Source organism: Pongo abelii, chromosome 18, assembly GCF_028885655.2.
Source record: "Pongo abelii isolate AG06213 chromosome 18, NHGRI_mPonAbe1-v2.0_pri, whole genome shotgun sequence".
Taxonomy (NCBI): Eukaryota; Metazoa; Chordata; class Mammalia; order Primates; family Hominidae; genus Pongo; species Pongo abelii.
Window position 1 is genome coordinate 20045950 of NC_072003.2, and position 24159 is coordinate 20070108.

The window sequence follows — 24159 nt, forward strand, 5'->3', positions numbered from 1 at the left end:
GAAAATGCAAGCTGTCCCTCAGAATTAAGACTATAGTTCTGTGAAATAGTGATTGCAAAAATGGACACAATTTTTCTCCTCCCTATAGGCACACCCCTTTGCAATGTGACATTGTAGCTTCTCCTATTAGAGTCTATTTCCCCACCCTTGAATCCAGGCCAGTCTTGTGACTTGCTTTGGCTAATACAGTGTGATGGAGGTGACAGTGTGCCAGTTCTGAGCCTAGATCTCAAGATGACTTGCACACTTCCACTCAATCTCTTGGGATCCTGCCCTACCATCATGTGAACCAGCCCCAGCTAGCCTTTGGGAGGATGGGATGCCACATGGAGAGGAGACAGCCCAGGTGAGGGCCACTCAGCACCCGACCAACCAGGCAGCTAACTGCTGGTACCTGAGATGGGCCCAATCAAGAGCACAACATTTGCCCAGATAGACCAAGCGCACATTGCCAGCCTGCAGAATCATGTGCTAAATGAATGCTTATTGTTTAAGGCTGCTGAATAGTGGTTTGTGATGTAGCAAAACTAACTAGTACAGTTTCCTATGCAGCTGAGTGTATCCACGTGACTAAGTTTCTATATACAAAAACGGTGTGTGTGATTTCTGGGGAATTTCCTTCCAGGGAGAAGGTATGCTCTTCTTCCACTTTTTTTCCTTTATGTTGCCTGAAATGGGAATGTAATAGCTGGAGCTCCAGCAGCCATCTTGGATCATGAAGTAAGTTTAGGAATGGAAGACACTCCTGGCAGAGCAATAAGCTGGGAGGGTCTTGTTCCTCTAAAACCACTGATTACCCTTCCAGTTCTATTCTGATACTTCTAAATTTACTAAACAACAGAAATTAATAAACTTTTGTTTAGGCCATTGTTTTGAGTTTTGCAGTTACAGCTGAACCTATTGCAAAAGAATATAGATGGTCGAGATTTAAACAAGTGGGGAGGAGGAGGGGAAGGCGTGGGGGGGAGGAGGAGGGGAAGGCGTGGGGGGGAGGAGGAGGGGAAGGCGTGGGGGGGAGGAGGAGGGGAAGGCGTGGGGAGGAGGGGGCCGCGTCGGGAGGAGGAGGGGAAGGCGTGGGGGGGAGGAGGAGGGGAAGGCGTGGGGGGGAGGAGGAGGGGAAGGCGTGGGGGGGAGGAGGAGGGGAAGGCGTGGGGAGGAGGGGGCCGCGTCGGGAGGAGGAGGGGAAGGCGTGGGGGGGAGGAGGGGAAGGCGTGGGGAGGAGGAGGGGAAGGTGTGGGGAGGAGCCTCCAGCACCGCGATGCCCAGGAGGCCCCAGGTTAGGCCACCTGCCCGGCCAGTTTGGCCACTTCCCACACCTGACAGGTCAGATGCTGCTCCTGCCACGGGGCCAGCGACGAGCCACAGGCTCCCAAAAAAGGCAAGGGGTTCACTTTAGGAGGGGAGAGGTGGGCGGGACGGGGATGCTCAGGTCCTGGGCTTCAGGAGGGGATGTGGTGCCGGCTTTGATTCTTGACCTTTATCTTACAACTCTGTCACATGTGGGAGGCTTTTCACGTGTATTTTCTGAAGAGAGAAAAGAATCAGTTGTCCCTAAAAAGAGAAAATGAAGAAGAGGGACTCACAGATTTGGACTTGGAGAGGCTGCCGAAGGTCTGAACGGTCTTGGAGATCAACGTCAGCGTCCTGGACGTCTGGGGGTCCTGGGGAGGCAGGAGCAAGAAAAGTCTACGTCAGCTTCACAGAAATGCTGCAACTGTCCCACATCGAGGGGACGAAATGCAGGAGTCACCTCAGAGCTGCTGTGGCTTGTGTATGAGCTACGGAGAAACGGGGGTAGCAACGCAGATGGGACTGGAGGGGGTGGGCGTCCCACAGTCTCAGGAGCTGCTGAGATCGTCCCGCAGGCAACATCCGATGGCACTGCGGGGACCCACCCTCTTGGCCCAGTGTGCAGGGTGCATCTCAAAGTCGAAAGCATCAGGTTGGGTCATGGCTCTGGGGTGCTGAGTCTCAGGGTGCTGAGTCTCCTGGCTCTGCCTGGGGCTCATCTCAGCCTTCACAGGGTTTGAAGGTTCAACTCAGAAGTGCTGGGGGCCGGGCTTGGTGGCTCACACCTGTAATCTCAGCACTTCGGGAGGCCGAGGCAGGTAGATCACTTGAGGTCAGGAGTTCAAGACCAGCCTGGCCAACATGGTAAAACCCCATCTCTAATAAAAATACAAAATTAGCTGGGCATGGTGGCGCACGTCTATAATCCAAGCTACTAGGGTGGCTGAGGCACGAGAATTGCTTGAACCCAGGAGGCAGAGGTTGCAGTGAGCCGAGATGGTACCACTGCACTCCAGCCTGGTGACGGAGCAAGACTCTGTCTCAACAAAAAAAAAAAAGAAGTGCTGGGGAATGGGCCATCCCTCACGTCCCCTCGCCCTGGCCATCTCCTTCCAGCTCTGCCACCGGCACATGCAACACGGTCACCCCAGATCCCTGTACCCTGAGAGCCATGGCCCCAGCAACCACATTGGGGCCTGGAGAAAATCAGTGCTGAATAGGAATCTGTTGACTCAATACACGGATGATACGCCGATCGATACTCCCTATGTGCTGGGCAGGGGAGGAGAGCAGGGCGGTGACCAGTAGCTAAAACCTTGGCCAAACCATCCACTGCTTTTGTGACATTGTCTCGACTCCCCCAGAACATACACAGCTTAAATAGGTCAGTGAACAACCTGCAACGAGGACGTTCCAGGACCCAGCGCATCCACCAGCACTCCCCACGCACCGTCCACACACTCCACACACATTCCACACGCACTCCCCATTCCACACACCTTCCACACTCCCCACACACCATCCACACACTCTACACACACTCCACACTCACTCCCCATTCCACATACCTTCCACACTCCCCATGCACTGTCCACACACTCCACATGCACTCCCCATTCCACACACCTTCCACACTCCCCACGCACCGTCCACACATTCCACAGCACTCCCCATTCCACACACCTTCCACACTCCCCACGCACTGTCCACACTCCCCACGCATCGTCCACACACTCCACACACGTTCCACACGCACTCCCCATTCCACACACCTTCCACACTCCCCACGTACTGTCCACACTCCCCACGCACTGTCCACACACTCCACACACACTCCACATGCACTCCACACTCTATACGTGCCATCCACATACTCCGCATGCACTCCACACACTCCCCATTCCACACAACCTCCATACTCTCCACGCACTGTCCACACACTCCCCACTCACTCCTCATTCCACACACACTCCCCACGCATTCCACACTCCACACAGTCGGCCCCCTACAGCCACGCAGATGCCCCGACCCAGGCCGGTGTCCCAGGACAGCTCAGAAAACCTCGGTCCCTCAGCCGGTCACTCACTGTGTAGTGCGGCGTGAGCTGGAAGAGGCTGGGGGAGAGAATGGCGGGCGCAAAGAACCTCAGGAAGATGAAGCTGCTCACTGCAGTGTACCTGACGTCCGGGTCATCTGCGGGAGACAGAGGCGGGGTGACCTTTTCCCTCGGGCACAGTGGCCTCGTGGGGACACCATGCCCCGGCCCCCTGAGGGTCCACAGGGAAGTCCAGCCACAGTCCTGGATCTATCTCCACCTGTGTCTGTCTCTCTCCCTCTCTCTGTCTCCCTCTCTTTCTCCATCTCTTTATCTCTCCCCTCATCTCTCTCTCTCTCTCTCATCTCTCTCCCTCTGTCTCTCTCCCTGTCTCTCTCCATCTCTCTCTCTCCCTCTCTTTCTCCCTCTCCCTGTCTCTCTCTATCTCTGGCTCTCTCTCTCTCCCTCCCTCTCTCTCCATCTGTCTCTCTCTCTCTCTCTCTCCATCTCTCTCTCTCCCTCTGTCCCTCTCCCTGTCTCTCTATCTCTGTCTCTCCCTCTCTCTCTCTCCCTCTCCCTCTCTCTCTCCATCTGTCTCTCTCTCCCCATCTCTCTGTCTCTCTCCCTCTCTTTGTCCCTCTCCCTGTCTCTGTCTCTCTCTCCCTTTCTCTCTCTCCATCTGTCTCTGGCTCTCTCTCCCCCCCCCCTTTGTCCCTCTCCCTGTCTCTCTCTCTCTCTCTCTCTCTCTCTCTCACTCCCTCTCTCTCCATCTGTCTCTGGCTCTCTCTCTCCCTCTCTCTGGCTCTGGCTCTCTCTCTCTCTCTCTCCATCTCTCTGTCTCTCTCCCTATCTCCATCTCTCTCTCTATCTCCATCTCTCTCTCTCCCTCTTTCTCTCCGTCTGTCTCTCTCTCCATCTCTCTTTCTCCCTCTTTGTCTCTCTCCCTATCTCTGTCTCTCTCTATCTCTGTCTCTGTCTCTATCTCTCTGTCTGTCTCTCTCTCCATCTCGGTCTCTCTCTCTGTCTATCTCTATCTCTCTCCGTCTCTATCTCTCTCTCCGTCTGTCTCTGCCTCTCTCTCCATCTCTCCCTGTCTCTCTCCGTCTCTCTCTCTCTCCCTGTCTCTCTCTCTCTCCATCTCTCCCTGTCTCTCTCCATCTCTCATCACCACCACACAGCGCAGCCCCTTTGGTGCCTGCCACAGACTCATTCCACGGTGGTCTGTGCTCATCTGGGTGAGAGGATGTGTTTTATCTCCTCACTTCCACCTTGTTCAAAGTGGGTCTGGGGCTGGGTTGTGCTTGGGAACTGCCTCCCCCAGAACCCTGAGCCCCTCGGCCGGCGCTGTCTGACTGATGTCCTGAGAAACAGGGGTGGGGACAGTGTTTGTCTCCTGGGGACGCAGAAGCGCAGATGGCTCTGCAGGGCCATGGCCACCCTGGGGTGTCTGCAGCTGTCCCGAGGCTGCAGGACACGCAAGGAAGAGAGGAGCCAGTGGCAAGGCCCTCGCTGAGCCTCTCAGCACCCCATAGCCTGAGTCCCGGCAGGGTCTTGAGCATCGCAGGAGACGAGCAGGTACAGGCACCCAGCTCCTCCCTGAGGGTCGGCAAGGTTGAGAAGTGGGGTTTGGGTGCTGGATGCCCAGGTCCCTGGGGATCTCCGGCTTGGGGGTTTGAAGAAAGGGCAGCTCCCCCAGGGGTCCTGTCTCTTCAAAGACATGGGCAGGCAGAGCTGCCAACACCACTCTGGGCCCTGCCAGGGTCAGCCACAAAAAGAAACCACTGGGAAAACCCGGGGGGCCGCATCAGGAAAATTCACATCCCACCCCGACAAAGCCCGGCCGCCCTTCCCGGCCCCCCCAGAGACCACTGCGGTCGTGAACTCCAGGGCTGGGGACCCCCAGAGACCACTGCGGTGGTGAACTCCAGGGCTGGGGACCCCCAGAGACCACTGCGGTCGTGAACTCCAGGGCTGCGGACCCCCAGAGACCACTGCGGTCGTGAACTCCAGGGCTGGGGACCCCCAGAGACCACTGCGGTCGTGAACTCCAGGGCTGGGGTCCCCCGGAGACCACTGCGGTTGTGAACTCCAGGGCTGGGGTCCCCCGGAGACCACTGCGGTCGTGAACTCCAGGGCTGGGGTCCCCCGGAGACCACTGCGGTCGTGAACTCCAGGGCTGGGGTCCCCCGGAGACCACCGCGGTGGTGAACTAGGGAACACTGGCCCGGCACAAACCCCAGAAAAATCCAGCATCGGAACTGGGGTTCATGACCCCGCAGTTCTAGTCCAGCGAGGGCTGCGGGGGGTTCTGCCTGCATGGGGCTATGGTTGTTTCTCAGCAACGTAAGGGTGTCCGGGGCACTCACCCTGGAAGCGCTTGGCCGCTACCTCCCGGAGCCAGATGATGATGTCACACATGACGGTCGGGCAGCTCACCCCAGACTCAGTGATGGCGCGGAAGACGCGGTCCACGTACTGCCATAGGTTCTCCTGCAACGGGACACGGCACTGGGACCCACTCCCGAGGCTGCCCGCAGGTGCGTGTAGCACCAGGGCACGCCCAGGGAGGGGCACGTGGGGGGTGCTGAGGGCGGGTGCAGGGCAGCTGTGGCAGCGAGACACGTGTGAACAGCCACTCCCTGGAAATCTGTGCTGGGAGCTGTGGCGATTCACATGTGAAAATCACTACACGGGCACCACGTCGGCTCCCTGGCTCGGCCCCGACCTCGTTTACTGAGTGGGGAATGGACACTCACCAGAATGTGCCTGCCCAAGGCAAGAGCTCTGTCTTGTCATTTACATACAGAGATGACCAAACAGCATGCTCTGCAGGAAGTATCATGTGAAGTGACTAAAATGTTGGAGCAAGTTCAACATCAGGGAGTTTTGCTGTTTTAAAACGCAGGACACAGCTCTGGGGACAGCCTGGGGAGGTGGGGAGGTGGGGAGGCCATCCTGTCCTAGGAAAAGGGAGGGGCAGGAGCCATCGCCCAAGGGAAGGCAGAGCCGGGGTGAAGGCAGAGCTGGTCAGGATCCTCCAGGGGAGGCAGAGCCGGGTGTGCAGGGCAGACCCTCCAGGGGAGGCAGAGCTGGGGCATGCAGACCGGATCACTCCAGGGGAGGCAGAGCTGGAATGTGCAGACCGGATCACTCCAGGGGAGGCGGAACTGGCCGAGACCCCCCCAGGGGAGGCAGAGCCAGGTGTGCAGGCCGGACCCCACAGAGGGGGCAGAGCCGGGCACACAGGCCAGGCCAAAAGTGGTGGCTGAGGCCTCCCAGCAGTGCAGCCAGCGTACTGTAGCCAGGTGAGGCAGGTATCCCCATGCCCGGTCCTGCTCCCACCCTAACCGGGGTCACGGGGTGAGTCAGAGCTTCCAGGCAGACACCGGCTGAAAAACCCCAAGCAGGTGACTGGCTTTGGTTGGTTCATGAACAAAACCTACCATGTTGTTTTCAAGGTTTTCTCTGTCTTTCAACTTCACAGGATCGATTTCACAGGGTTTGTGGCTCTGGCATATCTAGGGAGAGGTTTAAGACGGGGCTCTGTGAGTGGATTCCAGTGGCACAGGCAAGGAGGGAGGAGGGGGTCTCAGGCCTGGCTGAGATGCAGACCCTGAGCCTCATCCAGAAAATGCTGGGACAGCTCCCCGAACCCGGCCACTGGCACGGAGGGGCACGGTGAGGCCGGACTGCAGGGCCACTGTGGGGGTGGTGTCGCCCCGAGCCTCGGCTGCAAGGGGACAACCCTGGGCCTGTGTCACTGGCTGCCGAGGGACAACTGAGAGGTCAGGCGCAAACACCAGGCCCGGGGCCCAGTCTATGGCGGCGATCAGACGAGCCGGGCTTTCTCAGGGAGCGATGCGCCTGTGATCAGATGAGCCGGGCTTTCTCAGGGAGCGATGCGTGTCCATGATCAGATGAGCCAGCCTCTCTCAGGGAGTGATGTGCACCCATGATCAGACGAGCCGGGCTTTCTCAAGGAGTGATGCGTGCCCATGATCAGACGAGCCGGGCTTTCCCAGGGAGTGATGCGCACCCGTGATCAGACAAGTCGGGCTTTCTCGGAGAGTGATGTGCACCAGCCCACACGGACTAGGCCTCACAAAGCTTTAATAATATTTTTACTTCAAAATGCTGCCATGATTTTGCCCACAGAGCAAACCAGAATGCTATGTTAAATTTTCTCACAGTTGCAAAGAACCTGTTTACAAAGCCGCTCATAAACGGGGGGCACAGCCTGGCAGGCATCAGAGGGTCAGGTGAGGAGGGGGTGTGCGTGCATCCGAGGGTTGGGTGAGGACTGGGCGTGCAGCTCAAACGTGCCACGCAGCCAGGGCCCAGACACAGGGGACTGCAGGATGTGTGGAGAAAGAAGGTCTCCCTGGGAAGAGCCAGGTTTTTCTTGCATGTTTTCCTTAGTGGAGTGGTGGATTTTCTTATGTATAGTTTTAATTTGGGAGAATTTGGAAGGTTCTGGAGTACACAGGGAACATCCTCTTGATAAAAGTGAATGAATCAGCATCCCTGAGGTGAGGCCGGAGGGGCCGACCTTCAAGCCCCGCTCGTGGTCTGGCTGGATCCCTGTGCAGTGCCCTCTGTCGGGGGAAATCCTCCCCACGCCCCATGATGCTGAGGACTCTGGGCCCCGTGCTCACCTCCTCGATGGCCGGCTTCAGGGTGACGTGCAGGTAATGCATCCCCGCCAGCTTCATGGTCTCGTCGATGCACTTGGACGCCAGTGAGTTTCCTCGGAAGATGGTGTTGGGGTCCCTGGGAAATGGCAATGGGGACAGCATTTGTCTCCTGGGGATGCAGAAATGCAGACGGAGCAGAGCCTGGCCCCGAGCACCTGCCTGTAGGCTGTGAGGTCAGCGCACGCCCATCAGTCAGCTTCCTGACGTTTTACAAGGAGCACAACCAGGCCAGGTGCTCGAGGCCCTGGCCATGGAACCGTCCTGTGTCGACACTGCCAGAGGGAACCATTTGGCCGCCTGCGTGGCCACAAGCTCAGGAGGAGCCTGGCTGTCCTTTGCCCTCCCGTCCTCTCACCCTCTGCGGCCTGTGCCTGTGCAGAGAATTGAGCACCAGACCCTGGCAGCATCCAAGGGCCAGCAGAGAAGCAAACCCCTCCTGCCAGCTACAGTGGCCACAGGTGCAGCCGGATGTTTCTAGAACAGGGTGTCTGGAAACAGCACTAGGCAGGTCCTGAGGGAAGCCGTGCTCCATTTTCATGGGCTCCCAAAGTGCCCCAGGAAGGGGACCTGAGCTGTCCTCGAGCCCTGGGAGCCGTTTCCCCTCCCCACTCACTCACTCTACCCGGGATTTCAAAGGCAAATGGGGCTTTCAAAAAAAAAAAAAAAAAAAAAGAATCATTAACTGGGTCTGTGAAAGTAAGCCTGAATCAACATGGTTTCTGGGGACGCTTGAATTCCCTCAAGCCCTGCGCCAGGACGCAGTTCTCGGCGACGACCTTGCCATCCCTGTAGCGGGTCCAGGCCGCTCTTCCCCGGGGCAGGGTGGGCACTCACTGGGTCCTCTTCACGTCCGCGCTGGCGATGGCACTGATGAAGGGCACCACCCTGCCATAGTGTAGGAAGAGCCGCACCAGCGGGACGGCCGCCTCCTGCTTCTCCCAGCAAACCTCACCCAGGATGTGGGCCGCAGATGCTGACACGGGCTGCGGGGAGGGGTGAGGTCAGTGCCAGGGCCTGGGGTGCAGGACTCCCAGAGGCCTGTCCCCACCCTGGCTGGGGTCTCACTTCCAGCCACAATAGATACGGCTCTTTACTGAGACAGAAACACACACATTCGCAAAAGCACCAAACTTCCCATTTGCTGCTGCTTGGCTGGACCTTTGGAGGGGCGTCTACACCTCCTCCTAGCGACCCCCAAATGCAGCCAGCTCTAGGGCCCCTGAGCTAACAGAGGGACTCTGATGATGGGGTCCCCCTCAAACAACCCAGAGAGTCCTCAGCATCACCAGGCTCCTACGGCTCTGTCGACGGACTAGTGCGCCCAGCAAAGGGGTCCAGGCATCTGGACGGGAAACAGGCCAGGCTGGGAGGCATGGGAAAGGCCCCCTCAGGGAGAAGGTGCCCTCTAGGGTGGGCCCGGGTGTGGGGTGGGGCCCCAGGCAGGTGGCACCTCCTGCCCACACCCACAGGCCACGGCGTGGACAAGCACCTCCACGTCCGCAGACTTCAACAGCAGGTCCCGCAGACGGCTGTAACAGTCAGAAGAAAACACATGGTCTTCCGTGTATATCACGTTCAGCCACAGGGAGCCCAGGTCGTCTGGCTTTAGGCTCTTGCTACCATTGTCCCGGGGCTGGAGGAAGTACCTGGGTGGGAGGGACACATGGAGGGGAGGCATGAGGCTGCACCTGCCAAGGAGCAGCTCTCAGGGAAGCCCAGCTGCCTGCTTGAGGCCTACTGGTCAGGAGGGTAATCCTGCAGGACCCCCTAGAGTGCAGCCCCTGGGGATTCCCCACAGAAGACCCCCAGCAGGGCTACCGGGGATCCCCAGAAGGCAAGTGTTGGAGCCAAAGGCGCAGGAGTCAAGCGGGGAAACGCGGAGGGGGATGGGGGCGTGCAACGTGGAGGGAACGGGTTTCCGGGAACCAGCGCAGAAGTGGTCAGTGATTCGCCCTAAGACCCACACCCGGCAGTGTCAGCAGCAGGTGGAAATGAAAATTATTTCAACCAAAGCGTGCCGTGGCTCCTGATGTCACGGGGTGGGGGCCTTGGGCTGGTGAGCCTGGCAGGCCACCTGGGCACCTGGTCATTGTAAGAGACGTTTCCGGCCCGGACATTCTTCCATCTTTGGTTCTACCCCATGCACTCACCCAGGAGCCCTCTTCTGCTCTCATTTGTGGGCCAGGTAGTCTAAGCTCTCAGGTGGGTGGAGCCTGTGTCCGAGGCCCCCCATCCCCCGTCAGGTGGGTGGAGCCTGTGTCCAAGGCATTAGCCCCTGTCAGGTGGGTGGAGCCTGTCTGAGGCATTAGCAGCCCGGTCAGGTTGGTGGAGCCTGTGTCCGAGACATTAGCGCCCCCGTCAGGTGGGTGGAGCCTGTGTCCGAGGCATTAGCCCCCGCTTAGGTGGGTAAAGCCTGTGTCCGAGGCATTAGTCCTCGTCAGGTGGATAGAGACTGTGTCTGAGGCATTAGCCTCCGTCAGGTGGGTAGAGCCTGAGGCATTAGCCCCTGCTCAGGTGGGTAGAGCCTGTGCCTGAGGCATTAGCCCCTGCCAGGTGGGTGGAGCCTGTGTCTGACGCATTAGCAGCCCCGTCAGGGGGGTGGAGCCTGTATCCAAGACATTGGCGCCCCCCTCAGGTGGGTGGAGCCTGTGTCCGAGGCATTAGCAGCCCTGTCAGGTAGGTGGAGCCTGGGTCTGAGGCATTAAAAGCCCCGTCAGGTGGGTGGAGCCTGTGTCCAAGGCATCAGCCCCACCTCAGGTGGGTGGAGCCTGTGTCCGAGGCATTAGCCTCCGTCAGGTGGGTAGAGCCTGGGTCTGAGGCATTAAAAGCCCCCTCAGGTGGGTGGAGCCTGTGTCCAAGGCATCAGCCCCCGTCAGGTGGGTGGAGCCTGTGTCTGAGGCATTAGCCCCCCGCCTCAGGTGGGTAGAGCCTGTGTGCAAGGCATTAGCCCCCTGGGGCTCTCTGGGGTATGTGGTGGCTGCCTTGGCTACCAGGGCCAGGGGTTCGCTCAGCATAGGAGGAAGCCTAACTCAGCTCAGGGGGCCTGTGCCCATGCAGTCTTCATAGAATCAAAAGACACGCGTGTTTCACAGTTTCTGGGATGGAGACCTGCCCTCACACATGGCAGAGGGACACATGGGGCGTGAGGCCCCGGCACACAGTCCACGCCTTGGGAATGCACACCTCCCGTGACTCCGGGCCCTCTCAGGAGCTGCCTGTCGCTAAGGGACACACATGAACTGGAGGTAAAATGAAACAACGGCCTGTTCCTTCCACCAAAACACCAAGCATCTGGAGACAACAGGAAAGAAAGGCAGGAGGCAGCAACACACAACATGTCCTGGGGTGGGTTCTGGGTCAGAGCCGACCACTGAGGTCTAGACGTGCAGAGGGGAGTGGAGAACCCTGTAATGCGCCCTCAACAGGAGGTGCTGCCGAGGGCCCAGAACAAGACCCAGAGCGCAGCCGCAGGGCAGGGCCTGCTGTGTGCACATTCTGGGCTCCTGCACCGGCTGCTGATGCCCTCCCCTACCGGTGTCAGACCTCACGAGCTGCTCGCGGCTCAGGGCCCCGCTTTCGCCCAGAATCAGACCCCACGAGCTGCTCGCGGCTCAGGGCCCCGCTTTCACCCAGGATCAGACCCCGCGAGGTGCTCGCGGCTCAGGGTCCCGCTTTCGCCCAGGATCAGACCCCGCGAGCTGCTCGTGGCTTAGGGCTGCTTTCACCCACGTTCCCTGTCTTGTTTTGAGGTGCCAGCCATCCTGAGTCCCTGCTCAGTGTGATCCCTGCTGCCTCTCCTCACCTGCCGTTTCTCACCTGCTGTGGGGCGGAAACTCATCAAGCCAGAGCTCGTCAGAGCTACATGCAAAGTAAGAGCAGGTGGGTGCTGGGCACAGCTGAGGACCAGCACAGGTGGCCTCTGTGCCTTTCCACTCAGAGGCAGCACGTGTTTTTGTGGCTCTCAGAGATGCTGAAGTCTGCAGGTGCAACATCATCTTACCACGCCTCGTAGGAGCTGGACTGCCGCAGGACTTTCAACGGGATCTTTAGTTCTCCCAGGAATTCATCTCCAAACTTCAGGTTACTGGCATTCCAAAGGTCGACTCTGAAAAACAGCATTGGGACAGCTCTAGCTGATGGCGGGCAGCCCGGGTGAAGCAGAGATTACAGGCCACGCTTTGTTCCCCCAGGAACAGAGTGGAGCCTGCAGCGCCTCCCAGAGTCTCCATCAAGGCTCAGCCCACGGGGCACATTTAAAACACGTCAGACCAGCCTGTGGCTTTGGAATAAAGATGAGTGTCTCCCAGTGGTAATGGGCAGGCAGAGGAAGGCGGAAGGCCATGGGCCCGGACTCAGACCCAGGCTCTTAGATAGGAGGGAGCCTGGGCGTCGCTGCATGCACCCAGGAGCTACATGACCCCAGGCTCTTACATAGGAGGGAGCTGGGCATCGCTGCGTGCACCCAGCAGCTACATGACCCCAGGCTCTGCGGCAGAAGGGAGCCAGGCATCGCTGCGTGCACCCAGGAGCTACATGACCCCAGGCTCTGTGCCGGGAGGGAGCCAGGAGTCGCTGTGTGCACCCAGGAGCTATGTGGCTGCTGCTGCTCTTGGTTCCAGCACCATCTGTCCCCTTTGCCCACAACAGGCCCAGCACCAGCAGTCTGTGCACGGCGGGCAAGTGAGACCCTCCGGGCCCTGCGGCATGTGCCTCTCGCACCGCCCCAGCATGCAGCCCAACAGCCTCCATCTGCAGGGCTCAATGCAGGGGATGATAGAGAACTTGGGCCCGTAGAGAGGAGGGTGCCCATGGAGGTCGGGCTGCCTGATTCAACATCCAGGGGATGATGGAGAACTTGGGCCCGTAGAGAGGAGGGTGCCCGTGGAGGATGGGCTGCCCGATTCAACATCTAGGGGCTCTGTGCTTTCGTCACATGAAAATGTGCCTCAAAACAAAACTGGGTTCTTGTGAATGCCCTGCCCCTGAATGTAGAACCCTGTCTCCATGGATTGCTCATGATCTAGGGGCACAAAGTGGATTCAGGGGCCACGCACACCACAGCGGGGGGAGAACTGTGGCCATAAACCACAGCATGGTCCACGAATCACCGTGACTAGCCCAGGCCCAGCATTGTGAAGCTTCTGCTAATGTCTAACATGGCAGCGGCTCCCACTAATGTTCTGTCCTAGTGTGGGACGGTACGTGTCCACAGACCTGGGGCTGTGAAATTCTGACAGACACACAGCATCCCCGGCTGCAACAAGTCTACAGGGCTGGTACCCCAGTCCCTCATGGCCAGGACCCACTCATAGGCCTGAAACACCTGAAGTCATACATGGCCAGCCCTACCCACGGGCCTGAAACCACACAGTTACACGTGGCTGGCCCTACCCAGGGGTTAAAACTCGGCAGGCCTAACCACACTGTGGCCATCAGGGGCATCCCCCTGGAGGGAGAAGATTCCAGAAGGCCGGGGATTCTGTTACCCTTGCGAATCCTGCAGGGCAGTGGCACCGCAGAGGCACTGGCGTCTGGGCCGGGGAGGGCTGACAGGCTGCACAGGAACCCACAGCACGTTCCTTTCAGAAGGAACATGAGGGGACCGCTGATCTGCCCATGAACACTTTAAAAAAATGTGCCGAGTGGCCAGGGAGGCACATTTGCCTTTAATAAGGGAAATATTTAAAACATGTTTTGTGTGCTTTTAAAAAATTTAATAACTAGGACTTCACTCTTGAATTCAAAGCTTGGTGTAAAAAGAAACCAATGATGGCGCTTCCTTCTCTTGAAAAAGGGGCTGGCGTGAGTCCCTGGAGAAGGCAGATCTGACTGACCACGCCAGGGACATTCCTACAGTTCAGGACCGAGACCCTATGGGAGGCAGATCTGACCGACCACGTCAGGGATATTCCTATGGTTCAGGACCCTGACCCCTCAGGAGCTGGATCTGACCGACCACGTCAGGGACATTCCCATGGTTCAGGACCCTGACCCCTCAGGAGCTGGGATCTGACCGACCACGTCAGGGACATTCCCATGGTTCAGGACCCTGACCCCTCAGGAGGTGGATCTGACTGACCACATCAGGGACATTCTATGGTTCAGGATGGAGACAACTATCGGAGGCGGATCTGACCGATAACATCAGGGACATTCCTACGGTTCTCAACCACAAAACCACGCCTCCCAGCAGCCGTAGGGCCTGAGCCACGCACCGGCTCCACGTGTCCCATTAAGGGTCCCCCCGGGGCAGTGTCAGCCCCTGGGAAGGAGCGTGACCAGGGATTTGATGGCCAGCACATTCTCCAAAATGACCTAAAGAAAGCAGGTGCATCCTAGGCTCAGGGACATCCCAGGCTCGCGGACATCCCAGGCTCAGGGACATCCCAGGCTCGGGGACATCCCAGGCTCAGGGGCATCCCAGGCTCAGGGGCATCCCAGGCTCGGGAGAATCCCAGGCTCGGAAGAATCCCAGGCTCGGGAGAATCGCAGGCTCCGGGTCAGCCCAGGCTCGGGGACATCCCAGGCTCGGGAGCATCCCAGGCTCGGGAGCATCCCAGGCTCAGGGAGCATCCCACGCTCGGGAGAATCCCAGGCTTGGGAGAATCTCAGGCTCAGGATCAGCCCAGGCTCGGGGACATCCCAGGCTCAGGGAGCATCCCAGGCTCGGGAGAATCCCAGGCTCGGGGTCAGCCCAGACTCGGGAGAATCCTAGGCTCAGGGACATCCCAGGCTCGGGAGAATACCAGGCTCGGGGGCATCCCAGGCTAGGGGTCATCCCAGGCTCGGGGTCAGCCCAGGCTTGGGGACATCCCAGGCTCTGATTCAGCCCAGGCTCGGGGACAGCCCAGGCTTGGGGGACATCCCAGGCTCGGGGTCAGCCCAGGATTGGGGACATCCCAGGCTCGGGGTCTCAGGGCCGGCTGGGGAGGGTCAGGAGGGAGCCGTTTCCTTCCTTCTCTGTCCAGCATGGAAAGATTCGGGGGCTTCAGGGGAGGCTCATCTGCCTCTTCATAGGGGATGGGGGCATTCATTGGTACAGAAGGAACAGAGGCTACGTTCAAAAACAAGCAGGAATCCAGCTTATTTTCACTGGAGGGAACCCGCCGGGGTTTGTGAAGGGCACATTCTGATGCCCGCCCTCCCCAGAACTCTGAGTCAGCGGGATCGTGGGGCTCTCTAAATCCTGGGCCTGAGATCGCGTCCTCACCTGCGTGAACCCACAAGCGATTTCCCCATTTCCCGTGTGAGGCATTGAGGAGCCAGGAAAGGGCGGTGGGGGCTCCATGGGCAAAGGCTGAAGATGCAGCTTCTATGACCATACGCAGGAAACATGAACCCAGGACGCCAGGTGAGAGCGTTTCACTCGAGTCAAAGGGGACAGGGTCTCCACAGAGGCCGCCCAGCTGAGAGTCTCAGCAGTGCCGTTGGGTCCTGCTCGGTCAGGGCCAGGCGCCGTGCTGACCCGCCAGTCCCTGCAACCTCTGAGTGAGGCCTGAACCCATGGAAGGCCGAGGGCTTAGAACAAGACCTTAAGAACGGCTGCAGCCCCCGTCACTCCAGGTGGATGAAGCCTTACGGCCAGAGGGATGCGGACCTCTGGCCTTCGCCTCTTCGCAGGTATTGCAAGGTGAGCCCTAACACCACCCACAGGCTGTCAATTCAACTACAACTTCTAACATCCTGTTGTGAAAATTACCAAGAAAATGGAAATTCATTTCTATCTATGACCCTATATTTAGTAACAAAGAACAAAAGAGCTGAGGAGTTTGGGTGAAAACTGCCAAGTTGGGGACACAGAGCCTGGTTTTCTCACCTGATTTCGAGCTTGTCCACGTCTTCCTCCTCAAAGTCAAAGTGGGACTTCTTGCTGTAGCTACAGGGCCGGGTCACCTGGAGTCAGATGAGAGAGAAAGTGCTGAGACCACGGTGCCACCAGGCGGGGGTATATGTGGACCTAGGCCCCGGGCTGCCCTACCCTCTGCACTTAGCCACACGCCACTCAAGGGCCACAACCAGGAAGGCGCCAGGCGGGATTCGGGATTCAGGCCTGGCTTCCTGAGTGCCAGCATTTCCTACTCACAGTGCCCCTGGAGGGGCAGACCCAGGTGAGACCTACCCCAAGGATGTTCACGGCCACGGCTGGACTCTCCCAGCAGCTCCTGATGGGTGCCGGGCTCTGGGGACCTAAACGTCCCTCACCTGCACCTGCTCTGGGCCTGCCACTCCGTGAGGGAGGGAGGGTCCCCTCTGCCATGGAGACGAAGCAGCACCACCCTCCCGTGGCCCCACCTCAAGGCTCTATTTGCCAACAGGAAGTGAAAAGCGTGAGGTCTGTGGTGCCTGAACCTGGCCAGCCCCTAACAGACCCCAGCACTCTGGGGAGGGTCAGACGGTGGAAAGTCAAGACGCTGCTACCTTCCTCCTGATACCTCCGCACCGTGGGTTCCTTAGAACAGAAAGGAAGTGAAGGCGTGAAGGGTCGAGGCTCCGGGACCCCGCCGCCAGCCAGCAGGGCCCTTGCAGCAGAGCAGGAGCCCGCCCCACGGGCTCCAGGAGACCACAGTCGGTTACCACCTGGAGTTCCGATTTAACCACCATCAGCCGTACACCAGGTCACCTGCGTTTACAAGAAGGGCTCCCTCCTGCCCGGCCTCCCTCCCTGCCCCACCTTCACCGGGCCTCAGCAGTGATGCTGGCTCAGGAGCTCTTAGCTCAAAGTTCTGATGTAGGGCTTGACACCAAAATCATGTTGCTAAAACTGCCTAACCTCTGAGCTTGCACTTCCTGATTGGTAAACTGAGGTGAAGATCACGCAGGGGCAGTTCTCTGCTTCGGGTTGAGGGCTGCTGATGCCTCCTCCTTCCCGACCTATACACCACTGTCCTCAAATTTGCTTCTCCCCAACCTCCCCATCTCATGAAACTCAGGTCAGGCAATGCCTCCTCCAGGAAGCCCCCGGCTCCCCTGCTTCACACCCTGTCTGCAGAGCAGGTCAGGCAATGCCTCCTCCAGGAAGCCCCCGGCTCCCCTGCCTCACGCCCTCTCTGCAGAGCAGGTCAGGCAATGCCTCCTCCAGGAAGCCCCTGGTGACCCTGCCTCACGCCCTCTCTGCAGAGCAGGTCAGGCAATGCCTCCTCCAGGAAGCCCCTGGTGCCCCTGCCTCACGCCCTCTCTGCAGAGCAGGTCAGGCAATGCCTCCTCCAGGAAGCCCCCAGCTCCCCTGCCTCACACCCTCTCTGCAGAGCAGGTCAGGCAATGCCTCCTCCAGGAAGCCCTCAGTGCCCCTGCCTCACACCGTCTCTGCAGGGCAGGTCGGGAGCTATTGTAGGGGCTTGTCTGTTTGCATCCCTACCACGCTGGCCTGGTGTGGTGGCCTCGGACTCCTCTGTTTTCTCCCACATCTTATCACCAGCTGATGATCAGCATGGTGCTGGCACCTGACACATCTGTTGAGTGAATGAAGGCAGCTCCTACCAAATTTATGAGATTATTTAATCTCATTTAGAGAGTTAAAGGGCCTTAATGTGTCTACTGGAAGAAAATGGTACAGATGCTGCTTCCCATGGAAACGGAACATCTGTTTTCCTGGGTCTGCTCCCAGTAGGTGGCTGTCTGACCACACCCTGCGGGGGACATGCTCCCTCCCCGGGGCTCGGCCTCCAGCTGGGTCAGAAGCAGCTGAAGCCGAAAGAGACAGGGTTCTGGTGAAAGAGGTCCGTGGCTGCTAAGGAAGGGGTGGAGATGGAGTGAAAGGTCACAGAGCCCAAAGAGCAGGGCCCCGCATGTCCCACATAGCAGCGGTCAGCGAGGTCCGGGCCTTCCCTGGAGCCCCACAGGTGGTGATGCAGACCATGGTTTTCAGACTGTCTGTGGTCACTAAATTGCTCGAGTAGGCTGAGACCCACGTCTTTACAGAGTGAAATGGGAGTGCACACGGTAGAAACGGTGTGAGAACACTGCAAGTGTGATGAGCACCCGTGTGTGGCCGGGCAGTGGGCGAGCTCTACCCCACTGTGTGTATGACAGCTCTGTGTGTGGTAGCCGAGCCAGCAACCGAGGCGGGGGGAGCTGCCACCTGGAACTCGGTCCATGCTGCAGGATGGAGGTGCAGGTCCTGCACCACCAACAGGGCCCACTCGGCCCCTGGGAGCCTGGCAGCTCCCTGCCTTCCCTCACTCTGGCAAAACCATCTTCTCTGCCTGTCTATAAGTGAGGCTTCCATTTGAGACAGAGAACAGATTCCACCTCCAAAGCCCTCCTCACAGTGGCCCTGAAAGCCTGGCTCTGACTTCAGACACCAAGCTCCCACCTCTGCCTGTGGGGCCCTTTTGAGCCTCAGCAGTGCCAGTGGGTCCTGCTCAGTCAGGACCCACTGACCGGTAGGTCCACTCTCCTACGGTCCCCTGAGAGCTGCATGCATCGAGCCCCACTCAGCCATCATGGCTCAGGGGAGCCCGCCCGACCCCTCAGGCATGACTGGCCATGCTCTTGCCACAGAGGCCTCATCCATCCTCACATCTCCAGGGCCTGTGCAGGGGAGCATTTGTGGATGGGAAGAGCATCTGCCTAAAGGCCCTGCACACAGCCGTCCCCAAACCGCGCCGGCCACGTGGCAGGTCCTCACTCCACGAGATGCAGCTGTCCCAAAATTGCACCAGCCACATGGCAGGCCGTCACTCCACGAGATGCAGCTGTCCCAAAACCGCGCCGCGGGTCCCACTCCACCAGGGGCACCTTTGTACCCTCCTTTTCACGGATTTTGGTGCTTCATAATCTGAGAGGATCTCTGTGTCTGAATCCTTTCCCCTTTGTTTCAAAACCCTGCCTATTTCCACTGGAACAAGCCTTCCACCTGCTCAGGATGCCTGGGTGGAGCAGCCAAAAAAACAAAAACCCCCAAGGTCCTGGTAATTTGGAAAGCATTAATCTGTCATCTTTTAACTCAAATCTGGGCCAGTTCGGGAGACAACGAATGGCCTTTCTCTCTCGGGAGAGGAGGGAAAGATCCTGGGGCCACGGGTCCAATCCCCAGGGCTGGCTGGCTGGGCTCAGTCCTCTCTGGAAGGAACCCAGGGCCAGCCGGCGGGGCTCGCTCCTCTCTGGAAAGAACTTCCAGAGGGAAGAAATGGAGATCGTTCTGATCCCAGGGCGGGCCTGCCGGCCGGCCGGGTTTGCTCTTCTCTGGAAGGAACTTCCACGGCTGGGCTGGCTTCTCTCTGGAGGGAACCCAGGGCTGGCCGGTGGGGCTGGCTCCTCTCTGGAAGTTCCTTCCAGAGGGAAGAGACCGAGATCGTTCTGATCCAGACTTTCTGCCAACGTGTCTCAGGTGCAGAGTTTTCACTTGACGTTGACCCACGAAGATACCAACCTCAAAATAAAACACTTCATCGAACTGGGGGTTGTTGGTCTTCCTCTTCACTTTCATCTTCTTTGCTTCCAATCCGTTATTGAGAGAGAAAGGATTGGGATTAAAGCAACGCTGCTGATTCCAAGTCTCTCAGTCGTAAAACTGAGCTCTCAAATGCACAAGTCACTTATTGCCTTTATTTATTTTATAAATATTTCTGCTGGTCTCCAATTCCAGATGGTATGCAAATCAGGAACCTTTACTGAGCCAAAAATACCCAGCATGAAGGGCACGAAGCCTTCATTTTCTACAAAGCAATTTTAGAGCAATAAAGAAAACAAAAGGAAGTAAAAATTCATATTCTACCTCAAAGCACAACCTCCTGCCTCCTCCCAAATGAGGCAGTGGTCTCATGATTTCAGAGCTGGAACCTAGCCCCCCAGGACCAGAACAGAAACCTGAGGCATGAGGCAACTTGCCTGAAGGGTCCTGCCAGCATCACGGTGGCGTAGGGGTCACACTGTCCATTCATGATGGGGAGACCCTGGCACTCGACGATGCTGAGGAGAGAAGCAGAGGCGGCATCAGGAGGGCACGCAGACACCCGGGCAAATGGTGAGACAGCTCTGGGTCGGGCAGGAGGCCTGAGTTCAAGCTGTGAGATGCAGTTTCCTCACTGGAAGGCAGGGAGGGCCACACCAGCCACTCTGCCTCGGTGTGATGCTGAATCACGCTGGCCGTTTGCAAAAGCCCAAAACAACACCTCTAAGGTGAGCATGTGCTTTAGCGAGGATGCCGGGAGTGTGTGACAGGACATCTAAAGCAGTGTCATCGGGGGGGTGGGGGGCAGGACCCCTAAAACAGCACCATCCTGGGGGCCAGGGCCCCTAAAACAGCATCATCTGGGAGACAGGACCCCTAAAACAGCATCATCTGGGAGCCAGGACCTCCAAAACAGTGTCATCCTGGGGGCCAGGACGCCTAAAAGAGCATCATCCTGGGGGGCCAGAATCTCTAAAACAGCGTCATCCTGGGAGCCAGGACCCCTAAAACAGCGTCATCTGTGAGCCAGAACCTCTAAAACAGTGTCATCTGGGAGCCAGAACCTCTAAATCAGCGTCATCCTGGGGGCCAGGACCCCTAAAACAGCATCATCCTGGAGGGGGGCCAGAACTTCTAAAACAGCGTCATCCTGGGGACCAGGACCCTAAAACAGTGTCATCCTGGAGGGGGACCAGAACTTCTAAAACAGCATCATCCTGGGGCCAGGACCTCTAAAACAGCGTCATCCTGGGGGCCAAGACCCCTAAAACAGCATCATCCTGGGGGGTCAGAACCTCTAAAACTACATCATCCTGGGGGCCAAGACCCCTAAAACAGCATCATCCTGGGGGGTCAGAACCTCTAAAACTGCGTCATCCTGGAGGGGGACCAGAACTACTAAAACAGCATCATCCTGGGGGCCAAGACCCCTAAAACAGCGTCATCCTGGAGCCAGGACCTCTAAAACACTGTCATCTGGGAGCCAGAACCTCTAAAACAGTGTCATCCTGGGACCAGGACCTCTAAAACAGTGTCATCCTGGAGGCCAGGACGTCTAAAAGAGCATCATCCTGGGGGGCCAGAATCTCTAAAACAGCGTCATCCTGGGGGCCAGGACCCCTAAAACAGCATCATCCTGGAGGGGGGCCAGAACTTCTAAAACAGCATCATCCCATGGCCAGGACCAACAGCATCATCCTGCAGCCAGGACCTCTAAAACAGCATCATCCTGGGGGCCAAGACCCCTAAAACAGCATCATCCTGGGGGGCCAGAACCTCTAAAACAATATCATCCTGGGGGGCCAGAACCTCTAAAACAGTATCATCCTGGGGCCAGAACCTCTAAAACAGCATCATCCTGGAGGGGAACCAGAACTTCTAAAACAGCATCATCCTGGGGCCGGGACCTCTAAAATAGTGTCATCCTGGGGGCCAAGACCCCTAAAACAGCATCATCCTAGGGGGCCACAACCTCTAAAACAGCATCATCCTGGGGCCAGAACCTCTAAAACAGCATCATCCTGGGGCCAGAACCTCTAAAACAGCATCATCCTGGGCGGCCAGGACCTCTAAAACAGCGTCATCCTGGGGGCCAAGACCCCTAAAACAGCATCATCCTGGGGGCCAGAACCTCTAAAACAGCATCATCCTGGAGGGGGACCAGAACTTCCAAAACAGCATCATCCTGGGGGCCAAGACCCCTAAAACAGCATCATCCTGGAGCCAGGATCTCTAAAACAGCGTCATCTGGGAGCCAGAACCTCTAAAACAGTGTCATCCTGGGGCCAGGACCTCTAAAACAGTGTCATCCTGGGGGCCAGGACGTCTAAAAGAGCATCATCCTGGGGGACCGGAATCTCTAAAACAGTGTCATCCTGGGGGCCAGGACCCCTAAAACAGCGTCATCCTGGAGAGGGGCCAGAACTTCTAAAACAGCGTCATCCTGGGGGCCGAGACCCCTAAAACAGCATCATCCTAGGGGGCCAGCACCTCTAAAACAGCATCATCCTGGGGGCTAGAGCCTCTAAAACAGCATCATCCTGGGTGGCCAGGACCTCTAAAACGGTGTCATCCTGGGAGCCAGGACCTCTAAAACAGTGTCATCCTGGGCGCCCAGGACATCTAAAACTGTCATCTTGCGGGGCCGGAACCTCTAAAACAGCATCATCCTGGGGGTTCAAGACCTCTAAAACAGCGTCATCCTTGGAGGGCCAGAACCTCTAAACAGTGTCATTCTGGGGAGCCACCGGCTCTGGAAATTCTTGTGCGTTGGTTTGAAAACCCCTGTGTGCTCCTCGGGAGCCAGATGTGCCACTCGCTGCGCGCTCCGTCCCTGGTGAGGACCTGTCTTACCGTGTGGCGAGCTTGTGGCAGACGACCCCAGTGTCTGTGATGACCTCGCTCAGCTGCAGCTCCAGGTGCACTTTGCCCTGCAAGGCATGAGGACGGGGTGTCAGAGGCTGTGGCGCTGCTCCCACAGGCCACCAGGGCCGCGCAGCCCAGGGAAAGCCTACAGGACAAAGGGAGCAGGCGGCTCTGCCCTGCCCTGGCCGATGGGCACGTCCAACCAACCACCCCACCCCTGGGACGCAGAGTCCCAGCTGTGGCCTTCCTCCAGGAGAGCTGCCCGCCTGACCATTCGGTGCCATGCGGCTGCCCAGGCTTTCGGCTCTGCTGAGACCAGGTCGCTGCCTCAGAAGTGAGGGGTCCAACCGTGTGGGAGACAGCCATTCAGTGAAGCTGACCCCCAAAGGCGTGACGCTGCAGGCTGCTCATGTGTGTCCATCAGAACAAAGCAGAGGGGAAGCACAGCTGTCTCCCGAGCAGGGGCCACTGCCTTTACCTCCCCTCGGGCGAGGCCGGATGGAGGCCTGCAGGAGAGAGCAAAACTCACACAGAGGGCAAGACTCACACAGAGAGCAAGACTCACACAGAGAGCAAGACTCACACAGAGGGCAAGACTCACGCAGAGGGCAAGACTCCGCAGAGGGCAAGACTCACACAGAGGGGAAGACTCACGCAGAGGGCAAGACTCACGCAGAGGGCAAGACTCCGCAGAGGGCAAGACTCACACAGAGGGGAAGACTCACGCAGAGGGCAAGACTCACGCAGAGGGCAAGACTCCGCAGAGGGCAAGACTCCGCAGAGGGCAAGACTCACACAGAGGGGAAGACTCACACAGAGGGCAAGACTCACACAGGGAGCAAGACTCACACAGAGGGCAAGACTCACACAGGGAGCAAGACTCACACAGAGTGGAAGACTCACACAGAGGGGAAGACTCACACAGGGAGCAAGACTCACACAGAGGGCAAGACTCACACAGGGAGCAAGACTCACACAGAGGGCAAGACTCACACAGGGAGCAAGACTCACACAGAGGGGAAGACTCACACAGGGAGCAAGACTCACACAGAGGGCAAGACTCACACAGGGAGCAAGACTCACACAGGGAGCAAGACTCACACAGAGGGCAAGACTCACACAGGGAGCAAGACTCACGCAGAGGGCAAGACTCAGGCAGAGGGCAAGGCTCACGCAGAGGGCAAGGCTCACGCAGAGGGCAAGGCTCACACAGAGGGCAAGACTCACACAGAGAGCAAGGCTCACGGGGGCTTCTAGCAGAACAGACAGCAAGGCTGCCGTGAGGGTCCACCTGTCTCTCTAGATCCGTCTGTCTCTGTGTGCTGCTGTGTGTCTGTCCACCTGTCTGTCTGTGTGCACGACTGTGGGTGTGTGTCCACCTGTCTGTGCGTACAACTGTGTGTCTGTCTGCCTGTGTGTGCATGCGGTTTGTGTGTGCGGCTGTGTGTGTCCACCTGTGTGAGCAGGCTGCTGTGTGTGCATGTCCACTTGTGTGTGTGTCCGCCTGTGTCCATCTGTGCATCTGGCTGTGTGTGTGTCCATCTGTGCTGCTGTGTGTGTGCAGCTATGTGTCCTCCTGTGTGTGTGGCTGTGTGTCTACCTGTGTGCGTGCAACTGTGTGTATGTGTGTCTGCCTATGCATGTATGCGACTATGTGTGTCCATCTGTGCTGCTGCTGTGTGCGTGTCCGCCTGTGTGTAGCTGTGTGTCCACCTGTGTGTGCGGCTGTGTGTCTGCCTGTGTGCGTGCAACTGTGTGTCTATCTGTGTGTGTGGCTGTGTCCACCTATGTGCATGCGACTGTATGTCCACCTGTGTGTGCATGTGACTGTGTGTATCCGCTTGTGTGTATGTGTCCACCTGTGTGCAGCTGTGTGCATGTTC

At 58.1% G+C, this 24159-nt stretch overlaps 1 protein-coding gene across 1 annotated transcript in view; it reads right to left on the minus strand.

Moving 5' to 3' along the window:
• The window catches only part of LOC103892305 (ras GTPase-activating protein 3-like), a 105988-nt gene that overhangs the window by 1783 nt on the left and 80046 nt on the right, over positions 1-24159 (minus strand). The window contains exons 5-16 of the mRNA XM_054534799.2: positions 22265-22341; positions 19846-19929; positions 19391-19460; positions 15836-15912; positions 12020-12124; positions 9509-9665; positions 8854-9002; positions 7981-8095; positions 6769-6843; positions 5692-5815; positions 3377-3483; positions 1584-1661 (exon numbers count right to left, since the gene is read on the minus strand). Of these exons, the coding sequence (XP_054390774.1) occupies positions 1584-1661; positions 3377-3483; positions 5692-5815; positions 6769-6843; positions 7981-8095; positions 8854-9002; positions 9509-9665; positions 12020-12124; positions 15836-15912; positions 19391-19460; positions 19846-19929; positions 22265-22341 (1218 nt within the window). The remainder of the gene's footprint in view (positions 1-1583; positions 1662-3376; positions 3484-5691; positions 5816-6768; positions 6844-7980; positions 8096-8853; positions 9003-9508; positions 9666-12019; positions 12125-15835; positions 15913-19390; positions 19461-19845; positions 19930-22264; positions 22342-24159) is intronic.